Here is a 19,150-nt window from a genome sequence, read left to right as displayed (position 1 = left end):
TGTGCTGATGGTTCACAGGTATAAAATTGTCAAAACTTAACAAATTGCACACTTTAAATATGTGCAAATTTTAACAAATTGTACGTCTTAAATGAATCATTAGGCCACAATGAAACTGTTTTTAGGTGTTCCTAAATGAAAAATAACCACTAATAGATGTATATTACAGTGGATAGATAATTTTTTAACTACTAGAAGTGAAAGAAAAGAAAAAAAAATTAACCATTCCAGCAAAGCAGAGTAAAAGAAAAAATAAAATAGTGCGGGGGTAAAAAGCATAGCAAATGAGGCATATAACATAAGATTTTAGAAATATGCCCTAAAATACAAGTAATCAAAACAACTGTATGGTTTAAATTATTTTATTAAAAGTTAAAATTCTCAAAGAGCTAATTAAAAATCAACTGTATCTTTTTGACAAAAAAAAATCCTATAGCTTCTTTTTAATAGGTGTGCCTAAAATAAAATGTCACAGAAAAGTTGAAAATAAAGAGAGACAGATGATGACATAAAAGACAAATATTAACCAGTGAAAGGATGGACTGGGAAGCCAAGGTGATGTGCTGTTCAGAATACCCATCAAAAAAGAATTTACCATGCAGCTGCAAGGAGCGCAATTAGCTGATAGTCTCAAGTTGTTAACACCTTCAGGATTCCATTTTTGCTTTTGAGCTGAGGCCATACTCTTCCCAGCCAATGACTATGTGTGAAGAAGTATCAGAATTTGGCCATTTCTACTCATGAAAGACTCTTCTTAGAAGCTATCTTTGCTCCAGGGCTTCTCCTTGGTTTGTCCAAGGCTTTGACAGTTCTATGTAGTGATCGTAGGCTCTCCCTCTTATATCCTGCTTCCTTGCCTTTCCTTTCATAGATTTCATTCAGATCAGCATCATGATCTAAAAGCTTTCCCTTCTATATCCTACTTTCTGCTCCTTTAATTTCTCACAGGTATACCTCTCTCCCTCAATTGAGCTTTATATCTCCTAACTCCATTTAGCCTCTGCTTCCTGGAGGATCTACATGGTCCAATCTAGATTTTATGAATAAGCAGGTCAAAAGTGGATTTGAGGGATTTATGTACAGTGGTCCTCCCTAATCTAAGGTTTTGCTTTCCATGATTTCAGTTACCTATAGCCAAACAATATCTGAAAATATTACATGGAAAATTCCAGAAATAAACAATGTATAAGTTTTAAATTGTCCACTGATCTGAGTAGTGTGATGAAATCTTGAGCTGTCTTGCTTCATCCCTCCTGGGATATGAATCACCCCATTTACCAAGGTATCCACACTCTCTAGGTTATCCACCTGTTAGTCACTTAGTAACCAACTCAATTTCAGATCAATTGTCCTTGTATCACCATGCTTGTGTTCAAGTAACCCTTATTTTACTTGATAATGGCCCCAAAGCGCAAGAGTAGTGATGCTTACAACTCACATAAGCCAAAAAGAAACTATAAAGTACTTCCTTTAAGTGAAAAGTTATGCATGTATAGGGAAAAAAAACACAGGACACTTAGGGTTCAATTTCAGGCAGCCAGTGGAGGTCTTGAAACATATCCCATATAGATAAAGGAGACTATTGTAATTTTTTATTTCCTCACATCCATCACATCCTCACATTCAATCACATTTAACACTCCTGTAGTGGAAGATTTTAATACATTTTTTGTCGTGCAATATAACTTAGAATTTAGAAAACATCTTGAAGTCTTTTCTATGGTGTCATTTGACATGGCTGTTTTGACATTATCAAATTAAAATATAAACACGGCTTTTTTGTTTTTGTTTTTCAGTAATATTTAAACAGATATTCTTGAACCTAGCTAACTCTGAGTCTCATCCAAACCAGGATGATTGAAGAATTAAGAAAAGGTCAAAGACCAGGTTATGATGTCTATTGTACACACTGCTCAGTAATATTTACATGGGAAATTTAATGGATTGTTTTTTGGGCCCAGTCAAATGGTATCAAAATGGTTTGGTCAAATATCATGTGTTAAGTATCATTATATTAGTTTTACATCTAAATAGACTAAAAATTATTTTAAGAGTAAAACCTGAAGGAACAGAATCTTTGGAGGATGAAAAACATATTAATAAGACAAAATAGCTGTCTTCAATGTTTTGAATGCATAGTTGAAGAACAAATGGATATTGTTTTAATTTCTACCATGAGGAAAAATTTCAATGTTTTTCCTGCTGTAAGAAAACAGATTTATTTTTTCATAATTTTGTATAAATAAAATATATTTTTATAATGTCAAAAAATGATTGGTATACACAGTCCTAATATTTTATTCCACAGAAAAATAGAGGGGAGGGTCAGACCATCTTTTTTATTTTTAATTATGGTGAAATTGGTTAATGAAATCCAGTAAGTTTCAGGTGTACAATTTAGCAGTAAGACATATATAAGACCATCTTTTATAGATTTACAAGTCCTACTTATGCATATTTAGCTGCTTATATAGTCAATGAACAATTGTTATTTGATAAATATAACAATAGAATGTATACTATAAAAATACATATTTCCAGTTTATCATATGTGCAACATCTTCAGCATAAGATATTAGATATCAATACCTCTATAGAGATATAACAAGCTCAGAGGAAGCTAATGTCTCATACATATTCTCATTCTCTCTCTCTGTCACAATCTCTCTCTTTCTCTCTCTCAAACATGGCAGAAAGATATGTCTGGTTTATTAAATAATATGATTCTTATTATAATCTTACATTATATTAGCTAACTGATTGATTGAAAACAGAAAGTGAGAATCTTGCAGATATTAAAATAACTGTAAAGGCACATTCAAACACAGTTGAAGGGAATGTAAATTGATACAATTTGACATATCAATCAATACTAAAAATGCACAAACCCTTTGACCTGGCAATTCCACTCAAGGAAATTACACTATAAATATACTCAAACAAATACAGAGACATATATCCACAAGAAACATACTATATGGTATTGTTGATATTAGCAAAACAAAACTTAAAACAATCTAACTTATCACTAGATTTGTGCTTAATTAAATAATGACACAACCATACAATAAAATTTTATGTATCTATCAAAAAGAATGAGGTAGCTCTGCTTCTGTTGATAAAAGATAAACTATCTTCAAGACATATTGTATTATTAGTTTTCTATAAGTACAGAACAGCATTATAACATGTTCCCATTTCTGTGTTGACAAGGAAACATGTATGCATATCTAAACAGACATATAAGTGTACTCATATACCATGTCTATACAGACTTGTCACATGCACATATAATTTTCTGAAAGAATACATAAAAACTGTTGATGATTGCTCCTGCAGAGTTATTTCTTGAGGAAACTCAGTTTTCATTATCTACTACACTGAATAATCTGAATATTTTATCATGAACATGTGCTTTCTTAGTAATAGATCAGTTCTTCAGAAAACTAGCTGGTAGCAGCTAAGATTTTAAAATTTCAATTGTATAAAGATATGAATGCAAATCCTTTAGAATGTCTCTGTCTTCTAAGAATCTTTGAAAAGCTCATTTCAAAAATAGGTCTTTCTTCCTAGAATGCTAAGAAAATCAAAACAATAACTGTGCTGTATCTTGATTCATTTCTTCTGGTGCTAGATTCCAGTAATTTATAAAGTATGAAGATCCATCTTATTAACTTCACTTTATAACACTTGAGGTGTCTTCACTCTGTTTGTAGTGTCATAGAGTGGATTATTCTTCTCTGTATAGCTAGCATAGGGCTGCATTTCATCCTAAGAAAGATCTCAAAGTCAAAATCAATTCAAAAAAGTAAAAAATCATTACAGAAATTACCTGTGTTTTTCTAACAGGTACCCACAGCTTTAGTATCTACCAATAATGTTTATATGTTTGTCTCTGGCCTTACATGAACATAGAGTAAGATTTCTTTTTTACTATTTTATCAAAAAATATTTATTTATTACTTAAGTCCTAGTGTCAGATGATAAAATTTGAGTAAAAGTAGGAATAAAGAAGAATTAAGTGATATGAGAAATATTTCAGAGGAGAGGATCAAAGACTTAGTAAGCTACAGTAATAAGAGATTGAGTAAAAGAGGTTTAAAACTTGGGTTAGAGGGAAAAGATGATAATATTTAAAAAAGGAAGTTAAGGATTAGAGATGATTTCATAAGGGAGAAAACACCAATCCAGTTTCTCCAAAGATAGCAGTCCAAATGAGGCAAACATTATGTGTTTTGTAAAATGCAGTTCATAAAATGAAAATATGGATTTTGAGTGGTGTATAAATAATACTTGGTAGATAATTAACAAAATAAGCACATCTAACTATTAGCATTTGTAAAATCAGAATTTTTACTTTTCAACTAAAATATGAATATTGAAGCAAATTTCAAATTTTGTGGCTAGATTTTCAGACTACATGGCTTAAAAAAATTGCATATATTCTTTTAAATCTTACCTCCTCAACTGGAGTAGCTTCTGTTTTTTTCAGTTTACATTTTCTGTAAAAATAAAAATAAACTGGAATGAATGCAGGAAACATCATTATTTATATTGAAAATAGAAAAACAAAACAGTATACTATTGACAGTTACTATTCATTTTGGTGGAAGCCATGATAAATCAGACATGAACTACCAGAAACAAGTGAAGAAAGCTGCTTGTAATTAATAATACCCAAATAAGCTAATTCTGGATTTTGGAAAAGGAAATAAAATTATGCAATAGAAGCTTGATGTAATAGAATATATGTGACACCTCCTCTTTGGAACATGAAATAAGTTATGGCAATTCTTTTCTCAAATAATAAATTAGCATGCACTCTCTCTCCCAAAATCCTGCCCTCAATGGCCTAATTCACTATGCTTGCCTGCCATGATAAACTAGCAAAATTCCTCTCATCATTCAGAGTAGTCCAATTCTAACCTTCAGATTATGAGAAAAATGATGTTAACATCTTAATTATACCCAGTCAAATCCCTATTCTTGGCCCCTTTCTAGCCCAATAACATTGAAGAAGAAAAAACATCAGTTAATACCTGCAACCACTGATTTTCAAGAACCAAATGGATCCCACGATGACCAAAATAATAAAAATAGGGAGGATGATATATAGAATACTTATGTTTTCCAGCATTTGAGCACCTGCATATATAGACACAAAAATATATGGTTTAATATTATTCAGCACTAAAAAGTAATGAGCTATCAAGCCATGAAAAAACACGGAGGGAACTAAAATGCATATTACTAAATGCAAGAACCAATCTGAATAGCTACATACTGTATGATTCCAGCTATATCTGAAAAAGGCAAAACTATGGGGATGGTAAAAAGATCAGGTGTAGCTAGAGGTTAGAGTAAAGAGAAAAATGAATAGATGGAGCATAGAGGATTTTTAGGGCAGTGAAACTACGTCGTATGATTCTATAACGATGAATACATGTCATTCATACATTTGTTAAAATTCATAGAATGTACACCTACAGAAAACCCTAATGTAAACTATGGACTTTTGGTGATAATGATGTGTTAATGTAGGTTCATCTATTATAACAAGTGATTTGAGGCATAGAGAGAGAGAGAAAGCTGTGCATGTGTTAGGGTAGCAGATGTATAGAAATTTGCTGTGCTTTCCACTCAATTTTTCTGTGACCCTAAAACAACTCTAAAAATTAAAGTGTATTAAAAAATAAAATACATATAGACATATATGTTTAAATGATATGGCACAATACATAAAATTTACTTATGTGATTTTATTTTAAACACTTTTGACCCATTAATCATTCAAATAATTGTTATAATAAAATTTCTTTATCAATTAAAACTCTATGGTTTCCAGCATGACATCATCTTATGGCAGAATTTTGTTGTTTTAAGGATTCATGAATGATCAATTCCTATAGGAGAGGTGTAAAATTTTGATCTATCTTCTATAATAATAGCAGAATTTCTTATCTAGAATATTCAGAAACAAATAGTAAATTGTAATGGAATTAGTTGGAAAAATAACCCTAATTCTGAAGACACCGTTTTACTAGGGCATTGGAACTAAAATGAATGCGTGGCAGTATCTTGATACAGCATCCATTTATGACTAAAACACTTAAAAAAAATGGATATAAAAGGAAAGTACTTCAACATAATTACAGCCATATATGACAAACCCTTAGCTTATATCATATTTAATGGTGAAAAACTAAAAACCTTCCCTCTAAGATCAAGAACAAGACAAGGCTGTCCACAATCACCGCTCTTATTCAATACAGTGTTGGAAGTCTTAGCTAGAGCAATCAGGCAAGAGAAAGGAATAACAGGCAACCAAATTGGGAATGAAGAAGTCAAATGGTCGTTTTTTGCAGATGACATAATTCTCTATATAGAAAACCATAAAGATGCCACAACAACAACAAAAACCTACTAGAAACAATAAACAAATAAAGTTTTAGAATACAAAATCAACATATAAAAACCCATAGCATTCCTATACACTAACAATGAATTTTCAGAAAAAGAAATGAAAAAAATTCCTTTCGTGATCGCAACAAAAAGAATAAAATGCCTAGGAATAAACTTAACAAAGCATGTGAAAGACCTATACACTGAAAACTATAAGACATTAAAAGAAATTTAAGGAGACACAAAGAAATGGAAAGATATTTCGTGTTTATGGATTGGAAGAATCAACATAGTTAAAATGAACTTATTACCCAAAGTAATACACAGATTTAATGCAATCCCCATTAAAAACTCAATGGCATTTTTCAAAGAAATAGAACAAAAAAATTATCAGATTTGTATGGAATCACAAAAGATTCAAAATAGCCAAAGAAATCCTGAGAAAAAAACGAGGCTGGAGATATCGCACTGCCTGACTTCAAATTATACTACAAAATGACAACAATCAAATAGCACCATATTGACAGAAGAACAAAAACACAAACCAATGAGACAGAATTAAGAGCCCAGAAATAAACTCCAGAATATCTGGGCAAATAATTTTTAACAAAGGAGCCGAAAACATACAATGGAAAAAAGAATGCCTCTTCAATAAATGGTGCTGAGAAAATTAGAAAGCCACATGCAAAAGAATAAAACTAGGAAGAGTTTGGAGAAACATTATGGAATGAGAGACATCCCTAAATCTCTCTCCTTGAACATCTAAAACTCAAAACAAAACAAAACAAAACAAAACACCCAAACTGCACACCAGCATGTCTGAGCATGGGATCTGCGCATAAGAGCTACCACAGGTCAGAACCCAGGGTGTCAGGCTGTGGACTATGAGAAATAAAGAAGCTGCCTCTCACCAGAGCTCCCTGTAGGAGAAGGGAAAGGGGAGAAGGTGTGGTGAGTTCCCTGAACAGCCCTGCCTGGGAAAGCTATGAGCTCCACCTGGCCAGCAACAGGGCCCAGTCATCAGGGCAGAAAGTGGAGAAATGGGACAACAGAGAAACAACAGTTGATTTTTACTAGCCATGGATGCAAAACTGAGGCTGAGCTGCAGCCTCCAACTCACAACCCAGAGGGCCCCTCCTCCCATTCCCTCCGAGACCAAACACTGTGGAGTCCCAGGGGAATCTGAGCAAACACTACCAAAACTGTTGCTAACACTGACAGGGACTAAGACTAAGAGTAGTGATCACAATTAAACATCTCTAAGAGAAAAAAAGGCATTATTAAAACTTTATGTAAAGCAGGGATCTAAAAGGCTTAGATGCCACCGACTGGAAACCAAAAGAAAAGTGCCTTCTTTGCAACAGGCTAAAGAGAGATCTTTATATAATAAACCTTTCTGGAAAAAAAGCTGAATACATTTCCATTAATTCCCAGGCAGAGAAACAGTCCATTAAACACCTTAAACACCATGAACAACCAAAGTGACAAGGCATCTCAGAAAGAAAGAGAAAAATCTCCAGAAAATAAGCATACATAGAAATATGCAACTTAAATGACAAAAAATTCAGGGTAGTACTTCTAAAAAAACTCAGTGAGTGCTGAAACGAGTCATATAAACAATTTCACAAATTGAAAAAACAACTAGATGAGCAAATCGAGGAGACTGAAATCCTCAAAAAGAACGGAATAAATCTTCTGGAGATAAAAAAAAAAAACACTGCAAGAGTTGAAAAATGAAATAGCAAGTTTGAGAAATAGACCAAATGGATGAAAGGATCAATGATATTGAAGACAAAAATCTAGAAATAAATCAGAAGGAAGAAGAGAGAAACCGAAGAATGAAAAATAATGAAAGAGAAATACAAGAACTAGCTGACACTATCAGGAGAGGAAACATATGAATAATGGTGAGAAGGTGAGAAAAAGGAGCAGGGACTAGAAAGCATTTTCAGACAAATAGTTGACAAGAATTTCCCAAATCAAAGGAATGAGCTGAAGCTTGGAATTCAAGAAGTCAACAGAACACTCAATTATTTCAAGCAAATGGCATTCAGAGAAAAGTGGGAGTAGTGGTACTAATATCAGATGAAATAGACTTCAAAATAAAAAAGGTAATGATAGAAGACATAACATTTATTAATATCTATGCTCCCCATCAGGGAGCCCCGAAATATGTAAAGCAATTACTAACTGAACTAAAGGGAGAAACAAACCAAAACACTATTGTAGTAGGGGACCTAAATACCCCACTGTTGGATATGGACAGATCATCCAAACAGAAAATCAATAAGGAAATAACATCCTTAAATGACACCTTAGACCAACTGGACATAATTGACATTTACATTCTTCTTATACATTCTTCTCAAATACACATGGAACATTCTCAAGGATTGACCACATACTGGGACACAGAGATAGCCTCAACAAATATAAGAGGGTTGAAATCGTACCAACCTTTTCTCTGATCATAATGCTTTGAAACTAGAGATCAACTGCAAAAAGAAATCAGGAATAACCACAAATACATGGAGATTAAACAATATGCTACTAAAGAATAACTGGATCAGGGAAGAAATAAAAAGAGAGATCAAGCAACACATAGAAATGAATGATAATGATAGTACAGAACATATCAAAACTTTTGGGACATGGCAAAAGTGGTCTTAAGGGGAAAGTTCATATCATTATAGGCCTACCTCCAAAAACAAGAACAAGACCAAAAACTTCATCTTAAAAAACTAGAAAAGGAAGAACAAATGAAGCCTAAGGTCAACAGAAGGAAAGAAATCATCAAAATTAGAGCAGAAATAAATGAAATAGAAAACAAAAGAGCAGTAGAAAAAATAAATGCAACAAAGAGCTGGTTCTTTGAGAAGGTTAATAAAATTGACAAATCCCTGGCTAGACTCATTAAAGAAAAAAGAGAAAGGACACAAATAAACAAATCAGGGATGAAAGAGGGGAAATTATGACAGACACCACAGAAATACAAAGGATCATACAAGAATACTATGAAAAAATATATAACACCAAATTTAATAACCTAGAAGAAATAGACCAGTACTTAGAAAAAAACAACCTTCCTAGACTGAATCAAGAAGAACTGGAATATCTAAATAGATCAATCAGCAGTATGTAAATTGAAACAATCATCAAAAACCTACCAAAAAGTAAAAGTCCAGGACCAGATGTCTTCACCAGTGAATTCTACCAAACATTCAAAGAAAATTTAATACCTATTCTCCTCAAACTCTTCCAAAAAATCAAAAAAGAGGCAATACTTTCCAACTAATTTTATGAGGCCAATATTACCCTGATACCAAATCTGGTGAAGATAACACACAAAAAAGAAAACTACAGACCTATATCTCTCATGAATACAGATGCAAAAATTCTAAATAAGATGCTAGCAAACCAAATACAGTAACATATTAAAACATTATACGCCATGATCAAGTGAGCTTCATCCCAGGGGCACAGGGATGATTCATCATACACAAATTGATTAATGTGATATGCTAAATAAACAAATTAAAAAATAAGAACCATATGTTCATATCGATAGAGGCAGAAAAAGACTTTGAAAGATACAGCAACCATTTATGATCAGAACACTTAACAAAATCGGTATAGAAGAAAAGTACCTTAACATAATTAAGGCCATATATTACAAACCCTCAGCCAACATTATACTTAATGGTGAAAAACTAAAAACCTTCCCTCTAAGATTAGGAACAAGGCAAGGCTGTCCACTATTGCCACTGTTATTCAATACAACATTGGAGGTCCTAGAAACTGCAATCAGACAAGAGAAAGATATAAAAGGCATCCAAACAGGAAATGAAGAAGTCAAACTGTCACTATTTGCTAATGACATGATTCTCTATATAGAAAACCCTAAAGACTCCACAAGAACTCTACTAGAAACAATAAGCAAATACAGTAAAATCTCTGGATACAAAATTAACATTCAAAAATCCATAGCATTCCTATGCTCTAATAATGAAGCATTGGAAAAAGAAGTGGAAAAAATAATTCCTTTTGCAATTGCAACAAAAAGAATAAAATACCTAGGAATAAATCTAATGAAACGTGAAGGACCTATGTAATGAAAACTACAAGACTCTATTAAAAGAAATCGAAGAAGATAACAAAGAAATGGAAAGATATTCCGTGTTCTTGATTGGAAGAATCAACATAGTTAAAATAACCATATTACTTAAAGCATTATACAGATTTAATGCAAATCCCATCAAAATCCCATTGGCATTTTTTAAAGAATAGAACAAAAAATCATCAGATTTGTATGGAAGCACAAAAGACTCCGAATTGCCAAAGCCATCCTGAGAACAAGAATGAGGCTGGAGGCATCACTCTGCCCCACTTCAAATTATACTACAAAGTGACAATAATCAAAACGGCATGGTATTGGCAAAAAAACAGACACACGGACCAGTGGAACAGAATCAAGAGTCCAGAAGTAAACCCGTATTTATATGGACTAATAAGCCAAAAACATACAGTGGAGAAAGGAAAGCCTCTTCAATAAACGGTGCTGGGAAAACTGGAAAGCCACCTGCAAAAGAATGAAACTAGACTGTTGTTTATCACCATACACAAAAATTAACTCAAAATGGATTAAGGACCTGAATATAAGACCTGAAATAATAAAATGCATAGAAGAAAACAGAGAAACTAAACTCAAGGACCTTGGACTTAAAGGGGGTTTTATGAATTTGATCTCGAAGGCAAGAGAAGTAGAAGCAAAAATAAATGAATGGGACTACATCAAACTAAAAAGCTTCTACTCAGCAAAAGAATCATCAACAAGGTAAAGAGACAACCATCTGAATGGGAGAATATATTTGCAAGCAATGCCTCCGATAAGGGCCTGATATCCAAAATATACAAGGAACTCATGCAACTCAATAACAACGACAACGAAAAAAAAACAATCCAATCAAAAAATGGGCAGAGGACCTGAACAGACACTTCTCCCTAGAGGACATACAAATGGCCAACAAATATTTGAAAAGATGCTCAACATCGCTAGCTATTAGGGAAATGCAAATCAAACCACAATGAGATACCATCTCACACCTGTTAGAATAGCTGTTATCAATAGGACAAGTAATAACAAATGTTAGAGAGGATGCAAAGAAAAATTAACCCTCATACACTGCTGGTCAGTATGGAGGTTCCTCATAAAACTAGGAATTGATTTACCATATGATCCAGCAATCCCTCTACTGGATATTTACCCCAAAGACTTGAAAACATATATCCAAAAAGATATTTGCACACTGATATTCATAGCAGCATTATTCACAGTGGCCAGGACATGGAAGCAACCAAAGTGTCCTACAATAGATGATTGGCTAAAGAAGCTGTGGTACATATATACAATGGAATATTACTCAGCCCTAAGAAGAGATGAAATACTGCCATTTGTGACAACATGGATGGACCTTGAGATAATCATGCTAAGTGAAATAAGCCAGACAGAAAAACTTGAAAATCACATAATATCACTTATATGTGGGACATAAACCTAAAAGCAACAAATGAACAAGACAAACAAACAGAGACTCATGGACACAGACTATAGACTAGTGGTTACCAGAGGGTAGGGGGTGGGGGAAGGGGAGAAATAGATGGAGTTAAAGGGGTCGAATATGTGGTGAAATCTACTATGGGAGGCGAACACACAGTGTAAATATGTATATGCCTTAATGTTAAAGTGTACAGATGAAACTATAGGATTTCATTAACCAATGTCACCATAAAAAAATTAAAAATTTTTAAAAAAGATTGAAACTAAACTGCTATCTGTCACTATACACTAAAATTAACTCTAAATGGATCAAAGACCTAAATATAAGACCTGAAACAATAAATTACACAGAAGAAAACATAGGTACTAAACTCATGGACCTTAGATTTAGAGAAAATTTTATGAATTTGACCTCAAAGAGAAGGGAAGTAAAAGTAAAAATAAATAAATGGGACTATAAAAAACTAAAACTTTAGCACAGGCAAGAAACCATCGACAAGAGAAAGAGGCAACCAACTGAATGGGAGAAGATATTTGCGAACGATGCCTCCAATAAGGGGCTAATATCCAAAATATATAAAGAACTCATACGACTAAACAATAAAACAAACAATTCAATTCAAAAATGGGCAGGTGACCTCAATAGACACTTCTCCTAAGAAGACATACAAATGGTCAGACATATGAAAAGATGCTCAACCTCACTAAGCTATTAGGAAAATACAACAAATCACAATGGGATACCATCTCACACCTGTTAGAATAGCTATAATCAATAGAACAAGTAATAACAAATATTGGAGAGGATGCAGAGAAAAAGAAACTCTCATACACTGCTGGTGGGACTACAAATTGGTACGACAACTATAGAAAACAGTATGGAGATTCCTCAAAAAACTAAGAATTGATCTACCATATGATCCAGCAATCTCTCAACTGGATATTTACCCCCAAAGACTCGAAAATCCATATCTAAAAAGATATTTACACACTTTTGTTCATAGCAGCACTATTCACAGAGGCCAAGACATGAAAACAACCAAAGTGCCCTTTAATAGATGATTGTCTAAAGATGTGGTACATATATAAAATGGAATATTACCCAGCCATAAGAAAAGATAAAATACTGCCATTTGCAACAACATGAATGATCTTGAGATTATCATGCTAAGCAAAATAACTCAGAAAAAATCAAGACCCATATGATTTCACTCATATGTGGGATACGAAACTGGAAGCAACTAATAAACAAGACAAACAAATAGACACATGGACATAGACAACGATTTAGGTGGTTACCTGAGGAAAGTAGGAGAGAGGGTTTGATAAGATTAAAGGGGATCGAATATATAGTGACAGAAAGAAATTTAATTTTGGGTAGTGAACACACAATGCATATACATATGATATATTATTGAATTTTACACTTGAAACCTATACAATTTTCATTAACCAATAAATTCCACCCCAATCAATTTAATTAAAAAATGAGTCCATGGCAATAACTTTAAATCATTTATTAACTGTTGGCAGCATTACAAAGCTCAATTTGACAAAAGGAAAAGTCAACAAAGGATAAGTCAACAAACTCTAGAAGGATATCTTCAGGAAAAAAATGGAACTGATGGATTACCTAATAAATCTGACCATTTGGTAAATAGGCAGTGGTTTTAAGACCATGCTCCTGGTGTTCCATGAATGTGGCTGGGGGCAGCATTGGGAGGTGAAGTGAAAGCTGTCCAGCCCCACGACCTTCTTTCAACAGTTTGTTTTTAAATATTGGATTTCTTGGTATTTCTTTTAAAAAAAAGAAACACTTGGTTTTACATTTTAAAATAACAGCATTATCCTGAAACCTACTCTTTCAAACTAATAAGCTCTCTCTCATTGGAAGTGTACCAGCAGAGGCTGAACATCCGCCCTACAAGGAATACGGAGGAGATCCTACACTGGGTGGGAGTGGACTAGCCAGTCACTTCAGTTCTGAGATTCTATAAATATGACATTATATTTTATTACTGGGTAGTCAGATTTCATACATAATAAGGACACAATTACTCTTCTCTGTGAATACTGCTAAACTCTTTAAAATAAAAACAAATAGCACTTTAAGAATAGATATTGAAAAATGGTGGTTCAAGCACGTAGGTTTGTTTCTTCTCCTTTCTTAAACTTTACTAAAATACAGGTAAAAAAAAATTTAAGTATAAACTTGCAAACACAAAGAGAAAATGGATGAAGTCAAGAGCAGATGAAAGACTTCAACTTGTGTTTAGGTGAAAAAGAAACAAGAATGGCAAATAATTTTTAGAACAATTTGACTTTGTGTATGTGATGATTAAAATAGTATTTAATTTTTTAATAACAAGAAATGAGAGTAGAATGGTATGGGAGAGTAGAGAAACTGAACAGTGGTGAACTAATCATAGATGTTATAATAAATATTTAAAATTTTTAGAGAAACCTTAGAGAAGAAAAGTCTATCAGACAAAAAAATCTATGTAGAAAATTTATGGATGATTTTGTCCTTCTAATAAAAGTATAAGTTTCTGTTTAAAATTATACTTTATCCCACTAAAACCACAATTATTCATTTAAAGTACACTACTCAAGCCTATTTACTACTAGTATGAAAGTGAACATTAAATTCTATTTTATTTCAATTATTAAAGAATAAACATTCTAAAATATGGCTTCTTACAACAAATTTCTGTATTATTCTTCTAAATATACCTTTTATGTGGTGTAGGAGCAAGGGATAAAACAGAGGCTGGGGAGAACGTAAAGAAATTTTCTGCACAATCCTTTTTCCTTCTTACCATAATGCCTCAGAAAGAATGGAAAAATCAGACACAAAACTAGAATTACTAACCTTGACTCAGGTCTATGGACCGACTCTTGTTGCCAGTCCAATGGGAGATAGAACAGGACACAGTAGACACATCGCTATCTGCCCAGTGGCATGTACTCTGGACAGTCACTGTGCCATTGTCCAGATATTCTTGCTCAGTGACACAATCTCCTTCTGGGGTCCAGGAGATCTGTGCAGCTGGCTTCCCTGCAATTGCCTTGCACACCACAGTTTTATTCTTGCTTTGAAACAGGGTCACCTCAGGGGCCACTGCAGAGATGTAGGGAAAAATACGTCAGTCTTAACACATAAAATATGGAATTTAGAGACATTTATTTCAGTCCCAAATCTGGTTATCCGAAATGCCACAGTATATGATGCCCCTTACCTGACACTTGGAGGTGATAGCCCACATGGAAATTCCCATCAAGTGTTACCATCTGACACCCGTAATACCCATCATGAGCGATGGCCACTGGATCAATCTGAAGGGTAGAATTCTGGTCAGGTCGGAAGGCCCAGGTTATTCTCTCGTCAGTACAGTTTAGTTCCCTGGTCTCATTTGTATCTCTCCTGTAGGCTCTGGTGCAGGGAGGCTTGTCTCTGAGGATTATTTCCCATGTCGTCAACTCTGTTTTCAACAGGGTAGGATGGCAAGGGAGCACGACCTTTGTATCCACCAGTACAGACTGGGAAACATTAACTACACACACACACACACATACACACACAAAGAATGATTGGGAAAAGACAAAAAAAAAAAAGCTTGGTAAATAAGTGTGTTAAATTTTCCATAACATATTACATTGAAGTTGTACTAGAACATTACTTGCTGGTGGTCTTATTCCAAAAATGTTAGACTTACATTAAAAAAAATTAAGCATTTTCAAAATGTACATAACATATGACACCGAATCCAAAGATTAACTCATTTTCTCCTATATTGTGTATTATTAGGTAAACAATATGTATTATATGTGTAAAAAATATTTTAAGTATTTTGAAATTAATTCAGGAGTTTTGATATCTACAAAATGACCAAGAACACACAATTCTCAATTAAAAGGCAAAGACAATGAATGTTCTGGTCAGAGACCATTAGATTTATTTTATAACTCATGCTCCTCAGGACAGAAAATGGAATAATTAGTGATGTGGTTGTGGCCTCCTAAGTTCTGATAAGAGAGAATAAATCAGTGATATCAGAACTAAATAATGATCCTTAAGGGTGGTACTTCAGACAAACATAAATGCTGCAAGTATATGGTGTTAAAAATAACTGAGATGGCATTTGGGTTGAGCAAGCTGGAAATTTTTTTAAGTTTATTTTTTATTTGGAAAATCAGAAAGTCAGCAAACTCGACCAATCTTTCTTCCTTCCTTCCTGTTCAGTCACACACTCCCAAAGAATTCAACTGTGAAATTTTCCCACAGATTTTGTTTCCATGCTTTCAATCTAATTATGAGGATTAAAAGTAGAAGCTGACCTCTTTTGCCCATCTTTTAAAGTAAAAATTAAGCCCTGCAACCTATAAGTGTTTTTCAACATGAAAGCCCATGCTTTCCCATAAACCTACATAATGTGTCCATGACTGGTGGAGGGTTTACTGAGAGATGATAAGGTATATCTGTTACAACTCACCTGTAATAGAACATCAGTGACTTCATCGGTTTAACATGAGCAGAGCCAACTATGGCAGGGTAAAATTTTTATGTGAATGAAGCTTATTTGTGCTAAACTCTACATTTGATATCTTCTCTCCTTTCCTCTTTTGGTCACCTTCTTCTCCTGTGATGTACTCAAGCCTTTGAATTTTACAGCTAAATAAAGATCACTTAACTGGATGAAGAAAGAGGGAGGATTTTAAAGCAGATCTGAGAGACATTAAATCCATGCTCTTTCCACCACTCCAGGTGGCATCCCCTTACAGAAGGAATCTCCAACTTGACAAAGGCTTAAAGGGAAGCAAGAACTTGACTTAGAGAACTAGAGTTGGGTGTGGGTAAGCACATATGTGCCACAAGGGAAAGATGCTGAAGATAAAACTAGAAATAAAAAAGACTGGTGAGGGAGCAAGTTGTAAAGGCTCTGTATTCTGAGGAGTTTGAACTATAGCTTGTAAACACTATAAGGTGTTAATATGTTTGCTTAATATTTATTCTCAAGATCTATCTTTTTTTAAAGAAAGTATTAGCTAGTCAAATATACATGTGTATTTTAACAGGGCCACAGTATCCAAGGAAGTAACTCCGATGATGAGGGTTCCAAGTACAGTGGATATTCTATGTTCCTTTACCTTCCTCCATTCTTTGGACTTCAGTCAATCACCCTTCTCCTTTAATGATAGTTCTTATCATATTGCAATTATTTCATCCTCTCTTCACTCTCCTTTTACTTTTTTTATATCTTTTTTAATTACTTTTTTTATAATTTACAATGTCCAGCCACTACCCCACACTAAATGAGTTTGCCAGCCATCTAACAAATATATCCTCATACACTGCTGTGATCAGCCAGGGTGATTTCACTTCTTACTTCACTGAGGGGATAGAGAGTAGATTCTCAAATTTGCTCCAAAGCCAGTAGTCATACATAGCTCATCTTTTCTGGATCTTTTGTCTGTAAATACCTTCTAGTCTCATCCAGCCTTGTGTACTCAGACAAATTCAAATTGGCTTTTGGGCATTTCCTTTCTTTCTTTTCTCACTACCATCCCCTATCTTAAGTTCCCATTATCATGTACCTAGATTATTGTGAAAGTCTCCTAACTTCTATTTCTATTTCAAAACTATCCTGTCTTCAGTTCATAACTTACATTGCAGCCAGTTACATCATTCTATAACACAGATGTGATTCACTCAACTCTAATACCCTTTAGAGATCTCTCACTGCCTGAAGAAAACATTTAAATGTCTTTGTATTGGCTTTGAGAGCCCTCTTTTTAAAGTTGACTCACTTTGCCAATCTTATCAACCCCTACATTGCCCCTTACTTCAGAAAGAGAACACCAAACACAATTTAATTTCTATGTCTTTCTTCACATTGTTCTTGACTCTGAGATGACTGTCACACTGCTCTTTGTCTAGTATAATATTCCTCTTCCTCTAAGACCCAATTCATGCTGCATCCTATGTGAAGCCTTCTCTGAGCCCTGGTGCTAACAGTTCCTTCCTCTACACTCCTGATACACTTGATGTGAGCACTCATCTCCTCTGCTTTATGTAGTAAATGTGGTCATGTCTGTATGCCCCCATAAAACTGAGCTCCCTGAGGGCTCTCTGATAGTCTTGCTCATCTTTGTGTACCCCATAAAGCCTAGCACAGTGCCTGATAGAAAAAGCTCTATAATCTTCTAACGGAATTCAATTGCTTTGGGCAAGAGAGACAGGGTCATTTAGGGTCCTTCACACCACAGCTTTCAGACAGCCATATTCTTCAATTAGACACAAGGCTGGCCCTCAGACCAGACCAGCAACTTATTTATAAAGAAGTTTAACACTTTATCTTGTCAGTACTAGCTTCTAGAAAAAAAATATATTACCTTCTACGGGAAGTTTTAAATGTTTCCGCTTCTTGTCCATAGATGAAGCTAGAAAAATATTCAGAGAAAAGTAAATTTTAGGCACTTAAATGGAATGGAATCCACTAGTTCTCCACAAAAACTGATGTAAACATGTTAGAAAATAAGTTAATCATAACTGAATAACATTAAAAGCCTTACAAACCAGAAATTAGAATTAGTCCACCATTAAATGAAAAATATGTTAACATTTGAAAAGTACTTTCATAAGCTATTAATCAGTATTTCTTATTTATGAGGTACTTTGTTTGGTGCTTGACAACTATTTTGCAAAGGGTGACCCTGCCCCCACCCCTTCTGCAGCCATCCCCGGATTAAAGTTGTTTGGTTCAGTGTTGGATACTTCACTCAGCTGGACAAATTAGAGTACTTTCTCGAGAATTCTGGAACCAGAACTGAGAAGAATAATTTATCCCTCTTCTTTCCCCATTTTTCCTACTATAATGGTTAATTTTATGTATTGACTTAGCTAGGACACAGTTCTCAGATACTGAGTCAAACATTATTCTAGATGTTTCTATGAAGATATTTTTAGATGAGATTAACATTTAAATCAGTAGACATTAAGTAAAGCAAATTACCCTTCGTAATGTGGGTGGGCTTCACCCAATTAGTCAAAGGCAGAAAGGCAGCTCTGCCAGTAGACCACCTTCAGACTCAAACTGCAACTCTTCCCTGGGTCTCCAGGCTGCTCACCCACTCTGCAGATTTTGGACTTGCCAAGCCCCAACAATCTCGTGAGACAATTCCTTAAAACAA

At 34.2% G+C, this 19,150-nt stretch overlaps 1 protein-coding gene across 2 annotated transcripts in view; it reads right to left on the bottom strand.

The window, feature by feature from the left end:
- Positions 1-1,570: 1,570 nt before the first annotated feature.
- The window catches only part of CD200R1 (CD200 receptor 1), a 39,261-nt gene continuing 21,681 nt past the window's right edge, over positions 1,571-19,150 (bottom strand). For both annotated transcript variants that reach the window (XM_039878965.1, XM_039878966.1), the window contains 6 exons: positions 18,353-18,400; positions 15,199-15,513; positions 14,832-15,080; positions 5,040-5,145; positions 4,460-4,502; positions 1,571-3,771 (listed from right to left, as the gene is read on the bottom strand). In XM_039878965.1, the coding sequence (XP_039734899.1) occupies positions 3,682-3,771; positions 4,460-4,502; positions 5,040-5,145; positions 14,832-15,080; positions 15,199-15,513; positions 18,353-18,400 (851 nt within the window). In that variant the 3' untranslated portion in view covers positions 1,571-3,681. The remainder of the gene's footprint in view (positions 3,772-4,459; positions 4,503-5,039; positions 5,146-14,831; positions 15,081-15,198; positions 15,514-18,352; positions 18,401-19,150) is intronic.

This window comes from Pteropus medius, unplaced genomic scaffold (assembly GCF_902729225.1).
Source record: "Pteropus medius unplaced genomic scaffold, Ma_sr-lr_union100, whole genome shotgun sequence".
In the NCBI taxonomy this organism is placed as follows: domain Eukaryota; kingdom Metazoa; phylum Chordata; class Mammalia; order Chiroptera; family Pteropodidae; genus Pteropus; species Pteropus medius.
The sequence above is the reverse complement of the archived record's forward strand: the minus strand, read 5'-3'. Positions and strand labels throughout refer to the sequence as shown.